This window comes from Stomoxys calcitrans, chromosome 5 (genome assembly GCF_963082655.1).
Source record: "Stomoxys calcitrans chromosome 5, idStoCalc2.1, whole genome shotgun sequence".
Lineage (NCBI taxonomy): Eukaryota > Metazoa > Arthropoda > Insecta > Diptera > Muscidae > Stomoxys > Stomoxys calcitrans.
In genome coordinates this window covers 52,644,572-52,663,708 of record NC_081556.1, presented here as the reverse complement: position 1 = coordinate 52,663,708, position 19,137 = coordinate 52,644,572, and the positions used below count along the sequence as shown (strand labels likewise).

Here is a 19,137-nt window from a genome sequence, read left to right as displayed (position 1 = left end):
TTTTTCTGATGGTCTCGCCAGGATTCGAACCCAGGCATTCAGCGTCATAGGCGGATATGCTAACCTCTGCGCTACGTCTAAAGCCGCATTTATTATTCGATTTCGCTGAAATTTTAAACAGTAAGTTTTCTTTTGTAATCCTTATCCGGATATTTAAAATCGGTCCGGATATTTGGTACTAGCTGCCCTTTAGACCCGTCTTCGAATTTAGGGTCTTAATCCCATAAAAAGTGGATTATTGCCCGATTTCGCTGTAACTGTAAGAGTTCGCGGGATCTTAATCAAATATCATCCAGACCAGCCCATATAAGGACATGTTTTTGGAGTTCAAATAAACTTGGATGATTAATATATCCAGGGGTGGTGGGTATCCATACACTTTTTTAATTGTTTTTTTTTTCAACTTCTGAAAATTCTAAGCAAATATTCGAATTGATTTTCGTTTGTTAGTATTAATTAGCTATTTCAACCTTCAACGAAATTTAAGTTAACAACACCTATCAACCTAATGCAATCCTTTCCATAATTGAATGTCCAATGCGATTGCCGTAATGACCAGAGTAGTACAAAAGATTTCGCGTGGCATTTTAAATGAACCGACTTTTGTTTGCATTTCTTCGACACGCCCTTCCAATCCCCATATGTCGGTGCATATTTACACGTTTCACGTCAAAGCAAAGTCAGCAGACAACAAAAAAAATGGAGCAAATAAAAACTGTTGTTATGCACATTACCTTAGAAATGCAACAGTCATGGCTGACATGTCTGTCGACATTTGCACGACAGGGAAACGGAAATACACTTTATTGGGTTAATGGGGCCAATTCAATTAAATTTGCGTTATTTCGCCTTTGGTGTCATGAATTCTCCATAAATCGATTTTTCTATAAATGTTGCTGCTAAATTTTCACATTAAGAAATATCCAGTTTTTATTATGTCTTACTATTTCTATGCATTTCCTTTTTGATATTTTTTCTCTTTGACAGGTTATTGATTTATTGAATCCTGGCTCTCAGCGCAAGCCTTTATCTGTACGATGGTCAAAGAAATCTGGTGGATTTTTTGTTGAAAATCTTTTTACGGTCGACTGTGAGGAATTGGATGATCTACTAGCAGTGTTAGAGGAAGGTAAGTATTAAGAAATTGTAGGTTTTAACCCAGGGCGCACCGATAGCCGAGTTGGTTCGATTCCAGCCAGAAGCCTTGGTCTGTCGCTACTGTGGTATCGCAATGAACTTAAAATTGTCCAAGTGTGTCGGTAAAGGACTGACACTCTTACCTAAGCTACTAACCTAACTCAAACATGAAGAGTGGAATGAAAATACAGGACTCCATTGTGTAGTGTTTAGCAGAAGTCCATCCAAGTGTAGAGTTTGATGATGTTGTTCGTTTGAGATTGTGAATAGGACAAATGTCTATAACGATATTAACTGATCTATGGATTGTACTTCTGGAGCCTCTTTTATTCGATTCAGTTAAAAGTTCATACCATTTTGGAGGCCACCGTAGCGCAGAGGTTAGCATGTCCGCCTATGACGCTGAACGTCTGGGTTCGAATCCTGGCTAGACCATCAGAAAAATTTTTCAGCGGAGGTTTTCCCCTCCTAATGCTGGCAACATTTGTGAGGTACTATGCCATGTAAAACTTCTCTCCAAGGAGGTGTCGCACTGTGAGCTTAAACATGAATCGGGCTGCACTCATTGATATGTGAGGAGTTTGCTCCTGTTCCTTAGTGGAATGTTCATGGGGAAAATTTGTAATTTTGCATCCCATTTTGAATAGCGTGAATACATGAAGTCAAATTCCGGAGGTTATCAAGGCCTCCAAATGGAGGATGCTAAATGTATATACTAAGATTCTGATTGGTCGAACTTAATTTGCTATGTCAATTCCTTTCTATGGCTTTAAATGAATTATTTTCATGAGCGTAAAGTATTTTTACGTTCATTAAAATAAAAATCGAACAAATTACTGTACCTGACGGTTTATTTTGCATTTTAAAATACGATTCAAGTGTTTAATTGGTCACATTGCCCTTATTTGTATCTGTTGTCTTTGTTAGTTCAACAATTTGTTTTACTTTATTTGTGTTTGCTACATTATATGACGAATGGACTAGCATTTGTCTTTAGTCAGGGCATCTAAATAAAAAAAACCTAGTAACTTTCCATACATACCAATAAGGTTCTATTGTTTTTTACGCATTAACTTTTTATACCCTGCACTACTTCTATGATACAGGGTATTAAAGCTTAGTGAGTTTGTTTGAAACTTTTGAAAGCAGAAGAGATGAACCTACTGTTAAGTACACCGATTGACTTTTTTATACCATCCACCATAGGATGTGGGTATACTAATTTCGTCATTCTGTTTGTAACTCCTAGAAATATTTGTCTAAGACCCCATAAAGTATATATATTCTTGATCGTCCGTCCGTCTGTCCGTCGGTCCGCCTGTCTGCCGAATGCACGCTAACTTTCGAAGGAGTAAAGCCAAATACTTCTTATTAGTGTAGGTCGGTTGGGATTGTAAATGGGTCCTATCGCTCTCGTCTTGAGTTCTTGAGCCTCTAGAGGGCGCTATTCTTACCCGATTTGGCTTAAATTTGGCATGACGTGTTTCGGTATGACTTCCAACAACTGTACTTAGTATGGTGGAAATCGGTACATCACCTGATATAGCTGTCATATAAACCGATCTGGGATCTTGACTTCTTGAGCATCTAGAAAGCGTAGTTATTATCCAATTTGTCAGAGATTTTGGATAACGGCTTCTCCCACAACCTCCAACGTACGGTCCGAATCGGTCGATAGCCTGATTTAGCTCCCATATAAACCGATATTGGATCTTGATTTCTTGAGCCTCTAGAGGGCGCAATTACTATCCGATATGGCTGAAATTTTGCATGACGTGTTTCGGTATGACTTCCCACAACTGTGCTTAGTATGGTCGAAATCGATTTATAACCTGATATAGCTGTCATATAAACCGATCTGGGATATTGACTTCTTGAGCCTTTAGAAGGCATAATTATTATCCAATTTGGCTGAAATTTTAAACAACGGCTTCTCCCATAACCTCCAACGTGCGGTCCGAAAAGGTCTATAGCCTGATGCAGCTCCCATACAAACCCAACTCTCTATTTTACCTCTTGAGCCTCTAGAGGGCGTGATTCCCATCCGATTTGACTGAAATTTGGCATGAAGTGTTTTGTTGTGACTTCCAACAACTGTAATAAGTATGGTGCAAATCGGTCCATAACCTGATATAGCTGTCATATAAACCGATCTGGGATCTTGACTTCTTGAGCCCTTAGAGGGCGCAATTATTATTCGATTTAACTGAAATTTTGCACAACGACTTCTCCAATGACCTTCAACATGCGTGTCAAATATGGTCTGAATCGGTCTATAGCCTGAAACAGCATCGGTCTATAGCCTGAAATAGCACAACAGAGATACCGGGAAAAGAACTCGACAAATTTGATCCATGGTGGAAGGTATATAAGATTCGGCCCGGCCGAACTTATCACGCTTTTACTTGTTTCAACTGATTTCCTTTAGCAAATGTCCGTCAATCCTGTTAATGCCTGTTAATGCGTGTACGCAGTTTTGATCCTTTTTGAAATAAAGTGGTCAATTTCCAACTTATTTTCTCAAAGTTTGGATTCTCTTACGACCCTTGAGGTTACTGGTGAATTTTATGCACAGAAAAAAATATGTGCATGATATTAATGATTTTGTCATAACATTTATGAAAAAAAATGTTTAAATACGTCTCAATGAAACTCTTCATAACATTTATAAAACTCGTTTCATATTTCTTAATTTAATGAAACATGTCATAATATTGGGTTGCCCAAAAAGTAATTGCTGATTTTTCATATAGTCGGCGTTGACAAATTTTAAGCATTAATCGAATTGGATCGTCATGTAACTGAGCGTTCAACTGTTCATTATCACATAAAAAGTCTTGGACTGGTGAAAAAGCTTGATATTTGGGTACCACATGTATTGAAAGAAATTCATTTAACAAACCGAATCAACGCTTGTGATATTGACCTTAAACGCAATGAATTCGATCCGTTTTTAAAACGAATCATAGGAGATGAAAAATGGATTGTTTACAACAACGTTAGTCGAAAACGATCGTGGTCCAAGCATGGTGAACCAGCTCAAACCACTTTAAAGGCTGATATCCATCAAAAGAAGGTTATGCTGTCTGTTTGGTGGGATTGGAAGGGTGTGGTATATTTTGAGCTGCTTCCAAGGAACCAAACGATTAATTCGGATGTTTACTGTCAACATTTGGACAAATTGAATACAGCCATCAAGGAGAAGCGACCAGAATTGGTCAATCGTAAAGGTGTCATATTCCACCAGGACAACGCTAGACCGCACACATCTTTGGTCACTCGCCAAAAACTGAGTGAGCTTGGCTGGGAACTTTTGATGCATCCACCATATAGCCCTGACCTTGCACCATCAGACTACCATTTATTTCGATCTTTGCAGAACTCCTTAAATGGTAAAACTTTCGGCAATGATGAGGCTATAAAATCGCACTTGGTTCAGTTTTTTGCAGATAAAGGCCAGAAGGTCTATGAGCGTGGAATACTAAATTTGCCAGGAAAATGGCAAAAGGTTATCGAACAAAATGGCAATTATATATTTGATTAAAGTTCATTCTAAGTTCTATTAAATATGCATTTACCTTCTTTTAAAAAATCCGCAATTACTTTTTAGGCAACCCAATATTTATTAAAATCAAACATATAGTTTATTAAAAGTTGTCATAAGATTTATGAGTATTTTTCATATCATTTAAGAAAAAAATTTCATAAAATTTATAATAATATTTATTATACTCATGGAACCCTGTTTTACTGTTTATAAAATGTTTCATTACATTTATAAAAAAGTAAGAACGTGCTAAGTTCGGCCGGGCATTCGCATTTGTCGAGTTCTTTGCGCGGTATCTCTTTTTAGGCAAACAAAGAAAAAAGGATAAGAATTGTTATGCTATTTAAGATATATCAAGTAATAGTCCGACTCGGACCATAGGTTAATTGAATGTTGAAGACCACAGTAGTAGTCATTGGGTAGTATTCCAGCCATTCGGATACGAATTGCGGCTTGTAGGTGCTCAAGAAGCATAATCGGCAGATTGGTTCATATGGGAGCTGTATCAGGCTATAAATTGATTAAGACCATATTGGACAAGTATGTTGAAGGTCATGGGAGAAGCCGTTGTACAAAATTTCAGCAAAATCGGATAAGAATTGCGGCTTCTAGGGGCTTAAGAAGTCAAGATATCCGATCGGTTAATATGACAGCTATGTCAGGTTATGTACCGATTTGAACCATACTTTGCACAGTTGTTGGAAGTCATAATAAATAACTTTATACAAAATTTTAGCCAAATTGGATGAAAACTGCTCCCTCCATCGGTTCAAGATCGGTATATATATGCAGCTTTATCAGGTTATCGACCGATTTGAACCATACTTGACACAGTTGTTGGAAGTTACAACAGAACACATCATGCTAAATTTCAGTCAAATCGGATGAGAATTGTGCCCTCTAGTGGCTCAAGAAATTAAGAAGTCAAGATCCCAGATCGGTTTATATGGCAGCTATATCAGGTTGTGGGCTGATTTGAACCATACATAGCACAGTAATACGAAGTCATAACTTAACATCTAATGCACAATTTCAGCCAAATTGGATGAGGATTGCGCCCTCTAGTGGCTCAAGAAGTCAAGATCCCAGATAGGTTTATATGACAGCTATATCAGGTTATAAACAGATTTCAACCATACTTGTCACAAAACATCACGTGGAAATTTTCCGCCAAATCTGATAAGAATGGCAACCTCTAGATGCTCAAGAAGTAAAGACCCCAGATCGGTTTATATGGCAGCTATATCACATCATTTATAAGATATAACGACATTAATAAAATATATTTGTGCAAAATTTTAAGCGTCTATCTTTACTCCCTCGAAAGTTAACGTGCTTTCGACAGACGATCAAGAATATACGTACTTTATGTGCTCTTAGACGCATATTTCGAGGTGTTACAAACGGAATGACGAAATTAGTATACCCCCCATCCTATGGTGGAGGGTATAAAAAGAAAAATAAAACTAAAGGTTGGATATTTAGTTTCCATGGCTTCACTTTGCAAATTATGTACTAAGTTTTTTACGCTTCAATTCCTCATATAGGCGATAGTTAGTTCGTGATGCTCCTAAAAATGTGAAGATGTGTTGTTAGATTATGAAATTCTAATGAAATATCGCGTATCCTCAGGTTTATTTCATGTTGGAAAGTTTTTTTTTTGGCACAATAAAATATTATCGGCAGTGCTTACTTTTTACTTCACTGCAAAGTTAAAAACCCCAACAGCTGCAAGATTTTACGTAGAATGAGCGCAGAGATCTAACTGTGCATATTATGCATTGTTGTAATGTAAACCAGTAAGGAAAGGAAAAAGTCGGGCGGTGCCGAATAAATAATACCCTACACCTACCCTACAATTATAAATTCGGGCAATATATAATTATACATGTATATGAGGGCTATATCTAAATCTGAACCGACTTTCAAACAGATCGTTTGAAAATTGTTATGAAAGTGAAAATCCGGCGGTAAATATGTATGGGTGCTACATCCAAATTTGAGCCAATTTAATGAAATCTCTCAGATATGTTAAGATCAGTAACAAACCAATCCGTGCCAAATTTTGTGAAGATCGGTTACAAATTATATTTATTACAGCCTTATAAGTGTAAATCGGGTGATACATATAGATATATATCCAAATCTGAACCGATTTTAGTGAAATCTCGTAGATATGTTAAGATCGGTAACAAAACAATCCGTGCCAAATTTTGTGCAGATCGGTTGAAAATTGTAGCTACTACGGCCATTTAAGTACAAATCGGGCGATACATATATATGGGAGCTATGTCCAAATCTGAGCCGATTTTTACCAAAATCAATGGCGTTCGTCCTTGGACCAAAAAAGCGATATATGCAAAATTTCGTGATGATTGGACAACAAATACGACCAGCACTTGATTACAAGAATAAATGGACTCACAGACGGACATGGCTAAATCGAATCAGAAGGTGATTCTGAGTCGATCGATATACTTATCAATGGATATCTTGATCGTCATGACATTTTAAGTCGATCTAGCCATGTCCGTCCGTCTGTCTGTCGAAAGCACGCTAACGAAGGCGTAAAGCTAGCCGCTTGAAATTTCGCACAAATATTTTTTGTTGGTGTAGATCGGTTGGTATTGTAAATGGGCCAAATCGGACCATGTTTTGATATAGCTGCCATATAAACCGATCTTGGGTCTTGACTTCTTGAGCCTCTAGAGGGCGCAATTCTCGTCTGATATGATTGAAATTTTGCACGTGGTGTTTTGGTATCACTTCCAACAACTTTGCCAAGTATGATTAAGAGCAATTCATAATCTGGTATAGCTGTCATATAAACCAATCTTGGATCTTGACTTCCAATAACTGTGCTAAGTATGGCGTAAACCCGTATAGAACCTGATATAGCTGCCATATAAACCGATCTTGAATCTTGACTTCTTGAGCCACTGGAGGGTGCAATTCTTATCCGATTTGAATGAAATTTTTGCACGAAGTATTTTGCTATCATATCCAAATACTGTGCCAAGTATGGCTCAAATCGGTTCATAACCTGATATAGCTGTCATATAAACGGATCTGGGGACTTGACTTCTTGAGCTTCTAGAGGGCGCAATTTTTATCCGATTTGTCTAAAATTTTGCATGACGTATTTAATTATGACTTTTAACAACTGTATCAAATAAGGTTTAAATCGGTTCATAACCTGATATAGCTGCCATATAAACCGATCTGGGATCTTGACTTCTTGAGCCTCTAGTAGCCGCGATTATTATCCGATTCGCCTGTACGACGGATCGTCTCATGATCATCGACATACGTGTTTATTATGGTCTGAATCGGTCTATAGCGTGATACACCTCTTTTTTAATTCTTGAGCCCACAAAGCGCACAGTTGTTATTCGAATTGGCTGACGTTTTACACAGGTCTCCAACATATAATTTAATTGTGGTCCGAACTGGACCATATCTTGGTATCGCTCTAATAGCAGAGCAAATCTTTTCTTTTATCCTATTTTTACCTGTGAATATGCGATTCGGCCTGGCCGAACTTAGCACGCTTTTATTTGTTTATTTTGTCCATACATTTAATGGCACAATTTGTGTGAAATTTCCAGTATATAGCCTAAAAATTTACGGACTTATTAAGAAAACACTGAAAAAAAAAACAAGACACAAATTTGATATTTTAAAATTAAACTATTCATATCTAATTAACGGTATACGATGACATAGCACATTGTATATGTTTTTTAGAGATAGATTAGTTAGATCTCGATAAGTTTTTTCTTTAGAGTTCTAAATCATGAACATTGGTTCAGTAGATCAAAAGATTGAAGAAGTGAAAAATTGTGAATTTTGACACCATTTATTAAAGATATAGCCCAAGTCTATACCCTGATCTACAAATATCTAGAACATTTATTACCGTTCAGATCAACAGGTAAGAAGTTGTGGACTAATTTCCAATTTGTTCGCCATTTGGCCCACTATGTGACGATAGTATGGTTTAACGTATCAAAATACAACAATTGCGTTGGCTAGATGATGTTAACAAAGTAAATGAAGATGCGCCAGCGAAAAAGTTTTTTAATATATAACAGCGTCTTGGGACGCAATTACATGTTCGGTTAATGGTCCAATTAAAGAAAAATAAAGTAAAGTAAGATAACTTTTCTAGCAGGAAAAACCATTTTTTTTCGAAAAATTACCATTTTCATTTATGATTTCCTTTTTATACTCTCCACCATAGGACGGGGGTATACTAATTAGGTCGATCTAGCCATGTCCGTCCGTCTTTCCCGTATCTGTTCGTCGAAACATGAGATTTTGCACAAATACTTCTTAGATCGTTTCGGATTGTAAATGGTCATAATCGGTCCATGTTTTAATATAGCTGCCATATAAACCAATCTTGGGTCTTGACTTCTTGAGCTTCTAGAGGTTACAATTCTTATCCGATTTGTCTAAAATTGTGCACATGGTGTTTTAGTATTACTTCAAACTATTGTGCAATGTATGGATTAAATCGGTACATAACCTAATATAGCCGCCAGATAAACCGATCTCCCGATTAGACTTGTTGAGCTTCTAGAGAGCTCAATTCTCATCCGATATGGATGAAATTTTGCACATATCGTTTTGGTATGACTTCCAATAACTGTGCCAAGAATGGTATAAATTAGTCCATAACCTGATATAGCCGTCAGATAAACCGATGTCCTGATTAGACTTCTTGGGCTTCTAGAGGGCGCCATTCTTATCCAATCTCTCTAAAATTTATATATGTCATTTTAGTATGACTTCCAACAACTGTTTCAAGAAGTATGGTATAAGTCGGTTGATAGCCTGATATATTGTAGCTGCCGTATAAACTAATCTTCCAATTTGACTTTCTAATGCTCTGGTGGGCGCAATTATTACTCGATTTGCCTGAAATTGGAGGTGGAGTTTTTCATAGACTTCTAACAGCCATGGCACGGTTCGTATCAGTCAATAACATGATATAGCTGATATATATTTGAAAAAGTCATTTAAAGAACTTGACAAATGCGATCAATGGTTATCTTCAATTTGCACGCTTTTACTTGCACAAATAGAAGCGTGCTAAATTTGGTTGGGCCGAAGCTTGGTAATCCACTACCATGGATTCAGTTAAAATATTGGAGCTATATATATACCGATTTAGACCGTACGTGCCGCAGTTGCTGGAAGTGATAACAGAACACTATGTGCAAAATTTTAGGTAAATCGGACGAAAAATGTAGCTTTCAGGGGCTCAAAAACTTAAATAGGGAGATCGGTTTATATGAGAGCTATATCATGTTCTTGACCGATTTGGACCGTACATAGTACAGTAATTGGGAGTCGTAACAGAATATTATGTGCAAAATTTCTACCAAATCGGATAAAAATTGAGCCATCTAGGGGCTCAAGAAGTATATCCGGGAAATCGGTTTATATGGGAGCTATATCAGGTTCTACACCGATATAGACCATACTTGACACAGTTTTTGGAAGTCATAACAGAACACTATGTGCAAAATTTTCAAATCGGACGAAAATTGCGGGTTCCAGGTGCTCAAGATGTCTAATCCAGAGAGCGATTTATATGGGAGCTATATCCAAATCTGAACCGATATGGCCCATTTGCAACACCCAACGACCTACATCAATATAAAGTATCAAGCGGCTAGAGTTACGCGTTCGACCGCAATCGTGATTTCAACAGATGGGCGGACGGACAAGGCTAGTTGGACTCAGAATGTAGAGACAATCAAGAATATATATAATTTATGGGGGCCCAGATCAATATTTTGAGGTGTTACAAACGGAATGACTAGATTCTATATTTTTTATATGTAAATGTTACTAAAGAAAAATAATATTTTTATCATACCACTGTATGTACCGCCCTCTTTTTCTTTGTAGCTACATAGAAAAAGCATTAACAGCCAAACTTCTTAAGATTTTACACAATATTTTCCTCTATAACTACGCAAACAACTAAAAATCGGCTCAGCCATAGATTTTAGATATGAGTGTCGCCCGATTTGCACTAACAAAGATAACAATGGTAATATCTTTAATTTCCAACCGATATTCACGAAATTTTATGAGGATTGATGTTTTACTAATCCGCACATCTTTCTTCAAAATCGGTTAGGCTTTATATATAGCTCCCATGTATATTTATCGTTCGATTTGCGCTTATAATGCAATTTTTTCCTTATATGCCTCTCATATATAAAAAATTCAACTCAGAAAAAAGTTTATAAATATTGGGTTGCCCAAAAAGTAATTGCGGATTTTTTCATATAGCTTGTGACTCTGTAATTGCATTCTTTCTTCTGTCAGTTATCAGCTGTTACTTTTAGCTTGCTTTAGAAAAAAAAAGTGTAAAAAAAGTATATTTGATTAAAGTTCATTCTAAGTTTTATTAAAAATGCATTTACTTTCTTTTAAAAAATCCGCAATTACTTTTTGGGCAACCCAATAGTTAATTTAAACAACATTATCAGCAATAATTAATTAAGAACCAAGCTGCAGTTTACCTAAGAGATATAAATTTCTAATTTTATACAAACATACTTTTTGTTATGAGTAGATACTTAAATTGCGAATTGCGGCGCCACTAATGAATATAGTAAATGCAACAAACACTAGAAGCTTACGTTTTCCAAATTCCTTTTAGACAGTGATGTAATTAAATAAACTTCAACCGATAAATGGCATTTGTGCATTGGTGTAACTAAAGTTATCCTTGTGTACGGATGACCTCAATAATTTCTGCATAAAGGGTAAAGTGGGCTAATTTTACTTTCGGGAAGAGATTGTAAAGATGAGTACACTGGAAAAAAATATGTCGCTTTATGCAGAAAAAAATATACCCAAAATTCGTATAAAAATTTTGTTACGCTTTTTAATCATTTTCCTTTTATACCCACCACCGAAGGATGGAGGTATATTCATTTTGTCATTTCGTTTGCAACACATCGAAATATCCATTTCCGGCCCTATAAAGTAAATATATTCTTGATCAGCGAAAAATCTAGGTCGATCTAGCCATGTCCGTCCGTCACAGATTCTTTTTTTGTTCGTAAGGAGGTCAAGTTCGAAGATGGGCTATATCGGCCAATATCTTGATATAGCCCTCATAAAGACCGATCCGCCGATTTAGGGTCTTAGGCCTATAAAAGCCACATTAATTATCCGATTTTGGGACAGTGAGTTGCGTTAGGGGATGTCCGTTTTTATACCCTCCACCATAGGATGGGGGTATACTAATTTCGTCATTCTGTTTGTAACACCTCGAAATATGCGTCTAAGACTCCATAAAGTATATATATTCTTGATCGTCATGTCATTTTATGTCGATCTAGCCATGTTCGTCCGTCCGTCCTTCCGTCCGTCTGTCTGTCGAAAGCACGCTAACTTTCGAAGGAGTAAAGCTAGCTGCTTGAAATGTTGCACAAATACTTTTTATTAGTGTAGGTCGGTTGGTATTGTAAATGGGCCAAATCGGTCCATGTTTTGATATAGCTGCCATATAAACCGATATTGGGTTTTGATTTTTCAGCCTCTAGAAGGCGCAATTCTTATCCGATTTTATTGAAATTTTTCACGTAGTGTTTTTGTATCACTTCCAATAACTACGCTAAGTATGGTTTACATCGGTCCATGTTTTGATATAGCTGCCATATTCCTGCCGCAATACGTATCCGAATGAACTGAAATATTACACAATGACTTCTACAATGTTCAGCATTCAATTCATTTATGGTCCGAACCGGACTATAACTTGATATAGCTCCAATAGCATAACAGTTCTTATTCAATATTCTTTGTTTGCCTAAAAAGAGATACCGGGCATAGGACTCGACAAATGCAACCCATGGTGGGGGGTATATAAGATTCGGCCCGGCCGAACCTGGCACGCTCTTACTTGTTACTATTCAATCCCATGGCAGCCGGTTGTACGCACCGGATTGACCCGATGGAATCTTCATCGGCAAGGGCTGCCGCCTCAGTGTACGTGTTCGTCTTTTTTCGTCATGGGAGATGCACATCCCGGAGTGCCTTCTCCGTATGCTTCTGGTCCGTGCCGGGATTGAAAAGAACCCCGGACCCTGGTTCTGTTCCGTTTGCCAGAACCGCCTTCATCATCGGTCAGTGTCGGTGAGGTGTAACCGGTGCTTGGAGTGGGTACATTTCCGTTCTTGCTCTGGCCTAACTTCGCTGCGGGAGTATAGTCATACTGGCTATGTCGCTAGGTGCTGTGCGAACATAGCCAGCAGTGGGTCACAAGCGTCGCCGTCGTCGCCTTCGGCGTCCTCGTCGTCGGACTATGTGACCCCCCCGACCTCTCCCGTACGGCAATTTATGCAAAGACAGCACCCTAGCCCTACTATTGCCAGGCCAGTGTCGGGAAATGTATCGTTCTTGCAGTTAAACTGCAATGGACTGCGAGGCAAGATTGATGAGATTGTAGATTTTATGAGTCGGAAGAGCATATCGGTCGCAGCGATCCAGGAGACAAAGCTGACTAACACCTGCAGCCTGCACAGTTGTCACGGCTACAATGTGCTACGTAAGGATCGCTCAAGGAATGGAGGTGGGGGATTGGCCTTCGTTATACACCATTCCGTGCAGTATAGACCTATCTCGCCTGCGCTTGACGCTAGTGACCCATAAATGGAATGTATGGGGGTAGCAGTCAGGTCTGGTACTGCCGAGATAGAGATATACAACGTGTATATACCGCCGGTTGGCAGCTGTGTCCCGATTAATGGCCAGGCCTACATCCCCGACATAAGTGGGTTGCTATCTGGCCATAGTCGTCTGGTTCTGGGGGATTTCAATGCACATCACTCGTCATGGCATTCTCCCCTAGGCAACGACCAGCGTGGCATAGCTTTGGCAGAGCAGATAGATAGCTCCACGTTTTGCACGGTGAATGAGGATGCCCCCACTAGGATTACGAGGAGGTGCAGCAGCTCGCCAGACATCTCAATCGCATCCCCTGATCTCGTGAGTGACGTATCCTGGCAAGCCGTCATCTCTTTGGGGTCAGACCACCTCCCCATAATCCTCACCATCGACCGACCACCCGACTTCATAACCTCTGAGCGCCGGACGTTCATCAATTACAAGAAGGCCAATTGGACTGGCTTCAGAGAGTATACCAATCGCCGCTTCAATGAACTGCCACCCCCCTCTGATGTGCTTGTGGCCGAGAGGAAATTCCGAGACATCATCAACGCAGCAGCCGCTCGCTTTATACCAGCCGGTCGAATACCGCAAGTGCGACCCAATTTCCCGGCGCAAGCAGTGGTACTCGCAGACGAGCGTGATGGGATTCGTGCTATGGACCCCGCTAACCCCAGAATCAGCGAGCTGAATCTGGAAATAAACAGGGTAGTCAACGAACATAAGCGGAATTTGTGGCTGGAACACTTGGAGCAATGTAACTTAGGCACCGGTGCAGGCAAATTGTGGGCCACTGTTAAGTCTCTCTCGAACCCCGGTAGACGGGACGACAGGACCTCAGTCACTTTTGGCGAGTTAACCGTGACTGATCCGAAGAGATGCCCCAGGTTGTTCAACCGTCAATTTATTGTGCATCCCGAGAGAGACAGGGCAAGGAGGAGAGCCATTCGCCGTATTCGTGGTCTCCGAGCCGATGAACAGCCACCACAATTTACCGTGGGCGAAGTTACGAATGTCATCCGTGGCGCCAAACCTTCCAAGGCGTTGGGCCCCGACGGAATCTCTACATTGATGCTGAAGAATCTGGATTTACCTGGAGTTGAGTACCTTACCACTGTCCTTAACCTGTCATTGAACACTCTTATAGTTCCCGATGTCTGGAAAATGGGCAGAGTGATCCCACTACTGAAGCCTGGTAAAGACCCGAGTTTGGGGGAGTCGTACAGACCGATCTCCCTTCTCTCACCAGTGGCTAAGACGCTTGAGGCATTACTCCTCCCGAGCCTCGTAGGAGAATTTCCATTCGCCGAGCATCAACACGGATTTCGGAGACTGCACAGCACAACAACAGCTTTGCATGCCATCACCACACACATTTGCCGTGGCTTCAATCAACCCAGGCCATGTGATAGGACGGTCCTCGTGGCACTGGACCTATCGAAGGCATTCGACACGGTCAGCCATGCCAAATTATTTGAGGACATCGCCAACACGTCCCTCCAGCCAGGCCTGAAACGTTGGGTCGCGAATTATCTGTGTGGCCGCCAGTCATTTGTGGAATTTAGGGATAAGAAGTCAAAACACCGTAGAGTGAAACAGGGAGTTCCCCAAGGTGGGGTGATATCTCCGGCTCTGTTTAACCTCTACCTATCCTCCATCCCACCTCCTCCAGACGGCATAGAGATCGTATCATATGCGGACGATTGTACGATCATGGCATCAGGCCCCCCACCCATTGATGACATCTGCGATAGGTTGAACGTCTACCTCAACGAGCTTGCCTCATATTTCGCTGCAAGAATTTTGAAGATATCCGCCACCAAATCTTCAGCCACACTGTTCACTACAAATACGCGTGAGGTGAATTCTGAGCTGTCTGTGATGGTCGATGGAGAAATGATTCCGACCATCAAGTGTCCCAAAATACTTGGCGTCACATTTGACAGCTCCTACACTTTCTCCCCACATGCCACAGCAATCTGCAATAAAGTCAAAAGTAGAAACAAGGTCCTCAAGTCACTCGCTGGCAGCACTTGGGGTGCAGACAAAGAAACCTTGTTGACCACGTACAAAGCAATTGGCCGGTCTGTGGTAAGTTATGCAGCGCCAGTGTGGTCACGTCAACTTTGTGACACGCAGTGGAATAACATTCAGATCTGTCAGAATGCCGCCCTCCGAACTGCGACGGGCTGCCTCCTTAGTTCTCATGTGGACCACCTCCATCAGGAGACAAAGATCCTACCAGTGCGAAGACATAACTACATGCTGTCTAAGCAATACCTTTTGAGCTGTTATCGCAGAAATCATCCAAATCATCATCTTGTGGATAGATACCCACCGCCCAGAAGCCTTAAGGTTGATCTACACGATCTAGAGCGTGAGGTCCAGCGCTACAAGAGAGAACCTCTAGATCAAGCGGCATATCAAGCAGGTCTGAACAACATTCATGCAGACACGGTAGCAGACGCGTTAATTGGCTACCGGGTGAATGTAGTCCTTGGAGAACGACCGCCACCCATTGCACCCGAAGAAATCGACCTCCCCCGGCAAACCAGAGTGGTTCTGGCTCAATTACGTTCCGGCAGATGCAGCCGCCTCAATTCCCACAGAGCTAGGATTGGTGCCGACGTGCAAGATGTATGTCCCGATTGTAACCAGGGACCGCACGATACACGTCACCTGTTTAACTGCCCGGCCAGACCCACTCGACTTAGACCCAGATCCCTGTGGACGCACCCCATCTTAGTCGCGGAGTTCCTGGGTCTTGACACTCAACAGAATCAAGCAGACGAAAGATAGTACACAATAAACTGCTACAACAACAACAACAACAACTATTCATTTGTTGCTCATAGTAGTTCTAACCTGGGAACAGACGCTGATGTTAGCCATTCGTTATTTGAAGGCGCTAATAACTCGCCTTGTCATCATCATCAGAAATCTCTGAGAATGAGCGCAGAAGATCGAGGCACTTGGAACGATATTCCACGTTCGGCTAGTGAGCATTTGACAGATTTCCTTTATAGAACTGTCAAATAAATCTATATTAGGGCTTCATTAAGTTTTGTGAATACGGTTATCAGTATAGTCGGTGCCGCCCGGCCCCTCGCTGAGACTCTCCACTTGATACCGCTGATTGTCCGCTACTACAATTGCAGCTACTCCGTAGGGCGCAACCTGTGGAAGCGCCCGGTGGCTTCTCACCAAGCTTCTCGTGATAACGATGAGCACCACATAGATCGGAATTCAAAGTTCCAGTCTGTGCTGTTCTCACAGCCAGGCAAAATTTATATTTTTATCTCTTAAAGTTTTTCTGTAAATTTGAATACTAAACACTTTAATTCGTTTTGCAGGAATGCGAAATCGCGCCGTCGGATCTCATGCCATGAACGATCATTCCTCCAGATCTCATACAATCCTTACGGTACACATAGTATCAGAGCAGCAAACAGATGGCGGGGTATTTCTCTCAAAACAGGGAAAAATCAATTTTGTGGATTTGGCTGGTAGTGAGCTAACCAAGAAGACTCTTAGCGAGGGCAAAACACTGGAGGAGGCAAATAACATTAACAAAAGTTTAATGGTTTTAGGTATGGTGTTCTTATGGCAAAAACTAAAGTTTCTTTTATTTTTATGTGCTCTTCTTTCATAATATTAAGGTTATTGCATTGCCTCATTGAGTGACAACAAAAAACGCTTTGGCCACATACCCTATAGAGACAGTCAACTGACCAAATTATTGGCCGATAGTTTAGCCGGCAACGGAGTTACCCTAATGATTGCCTGTGTCTCGCCAGCCAATTACAACTATGCTGAAACTTTGAACACCCTGCGCTATGCCTCCCGGGCCAAACGCATTCGCACAAAACCAGTCATAATGATGGATCCCCGAGAGGCTTTGATCCTCAGTCTGAAGAGAGATGTAAACGCATTGCAAATGGAAAACGAACACCTCAAGGCAGCCCTACATTATCATCACAATACCATTAAAGAGTCCAGCACTAATGCAGAAGATACAAATATGGTAGAAGTTCCCACAGATCAGGGTGGACCCATACCGAAAATCAATTTGGAACGTTTGCCCGAATTGGATGGCAGTGAATTAGCTGAACTGGTCAAATTATATATGCAAGAGAATGAGGCGTTACGTCAGGAGAACAATCATTTGTTTACAGTACGGGAGACCATATTAAGAGACCAGGAAATTGTTTGTCGTGAGAATGAGCGATTGCTCAAAAAATTGGAGGATGTTAATAAGTAAGTCATAGTCACTGCATTCATCTTTCAGCCTTTCAAGGAATTGTGAAGGAAACTAGAACTAAGATCAGAGAAACTGGGTGTGGTCGATGACAGCAAACAGATTACCAATTTTATACTTCCTTAATTGATGAGTAGATGTTGGATTGTTTCTGCTTCATAATTCCTTGGATGCATACCTTCCTTCCATAATTTTACAACTTTTTGCTTTTAAGTTCGATGAAAATACACATTATTCCGTTATCGCTTTCTCGTTTTAGATCGAGACTCGGGAATGAGAATAATGAGTGTGGCAATCTAACAATTTGAACTGCAAGCAATGGGCTTTAAAGGCCCTTTTTCAAAATCTAAATATTCTCGCACAATAGAAATGAATTTTTCGTATAGAAGTATCACAGTTTGGTGTGGTGTCATGTCGTTAAATTTCTTTTTGAAAAATTTACACAAACTTTTATGGAGATTTAACTTGCTTTTTGATGTTTTTCCTCTTTTTTTATGTGGATTTTACAATAAAGACCTCTAGTTCTATTTAGCCGTGTTTTGGTGTTTTGTTAATTTTACCTCTTTTTGTATTAAAACTTTTAAGAGTTTGTGTTCGTTCTCCTTTGATTCCGGCCAGGCCCGCTTTATCATCGGCATCTGGGAGTGAGACAGCAGGAACGGAGATATGGACCAATCCCCAAGATTCTCAAGACGAAAGAGATGTAAGTGGTGCGAGTAACAAACTTTAGTTTCTTATTAATTGCGTGCAATTATAATCTTGAGTTTGCAAAACAATTGCAGCCCTCCAATCTGCAGGGTCGTATTTCGGAGAACAATGAAAAACGCTCAGATGCTGAACAGCGTAAGATAGATCAGGACCGCATTGCTCGAAATATTATTGAAATGGCCAACAAATTTCCTCGAAGAAGCTTGGAGGAGAATAACGACGACAGAGCCCCCAAGGCTCACAAACCTCCAGATATGAATGTCGAAATGAATGGTCTTTTGCCAGAGTAAGTGTTGCTCTATACGTACACAAGTGAAACGATTAACAATTTATCACTTTCCTTTCCAGCATGCTAGCCTAAAATCTTTTTATCGGCAACAATGTGGATAAACTTTTCTGAAGGGTTTCATATATTCGAACGTTCAATTATATCTATACTCTTAGTTTAGACCAATAAGTGCTTGAAAAGTGTAACCTAAATAAAATTTAAGAATATCATTCATAATCATAGATAAATTATAATCCTCTTCTATTGTCATCCTCTTTGAGTTTGTTATACCATCCGGATCTTATTTGGGCCAGAGTAGCTCTGGTTTTTATAGACAGTTCCGTCTCATCATCTGCAGTGGATGGTGAACATCCACCAAGGAGTATATTCGAATGATACGATGAGGTCGTATTGAAGACAATAACCTAATGAATATCCTTCAAGCCCGTTCTCTATGAGTAGGTTGTGAATGGGTCGGTGACGTTTAGTCGTATCGCGTCCCTAAACATTTGGTACTCC

The 19,137-nt window shown here is 40.2% G+C and overlaps 1 protein-coding gene across 3 annotated transcripts in view; it reads left to right on the top strand.

Annotated features, from left to right (window-relative positions):
- The window catches only part of LOC106091628 (kinesin-like protein KIF12), an 82,395-nt gene extending 63,523 nt beyond the window's left edge, over positions 1–18,872 (top strand). Inside the window, exons 5-10 of one of the 3 annotated variants that reach the window (XM_013258208.2) lie at positions 988–1,129; positions 16,738–16,974; positions 17,044–17,641; positions 18,261–18,345; positions 18,425–18,636; positions 18,699–18,872. In XM_013258208.2, the coding sequence (XP_013113662.1) occupies positions 988–1,129; positions 16,738–16,974; positions 17,044–17,641; positions 18,261–18,345; positions 18,425–18,636; positions 18,699–18,711 (1,287 nt within the window). In that variant the 3' untranslated portion in view covers positions 18,712–18,872. Of the gene's footprint in view, positions 1–987; positions 1,130–16,737; positions 16,975–17,043; positions 17,642–17,901; positions 18,196–18,227; positions 18,346–18,424; positions 18,637–18,698 lie in introns of those variants that run through there. The other 2 variants (XM_013258207.2, XM_013258209.2) reach the window with 2 other exon arrangements.
- Positions 18,873–19,137: the final 265 nt, after the last annotated feature.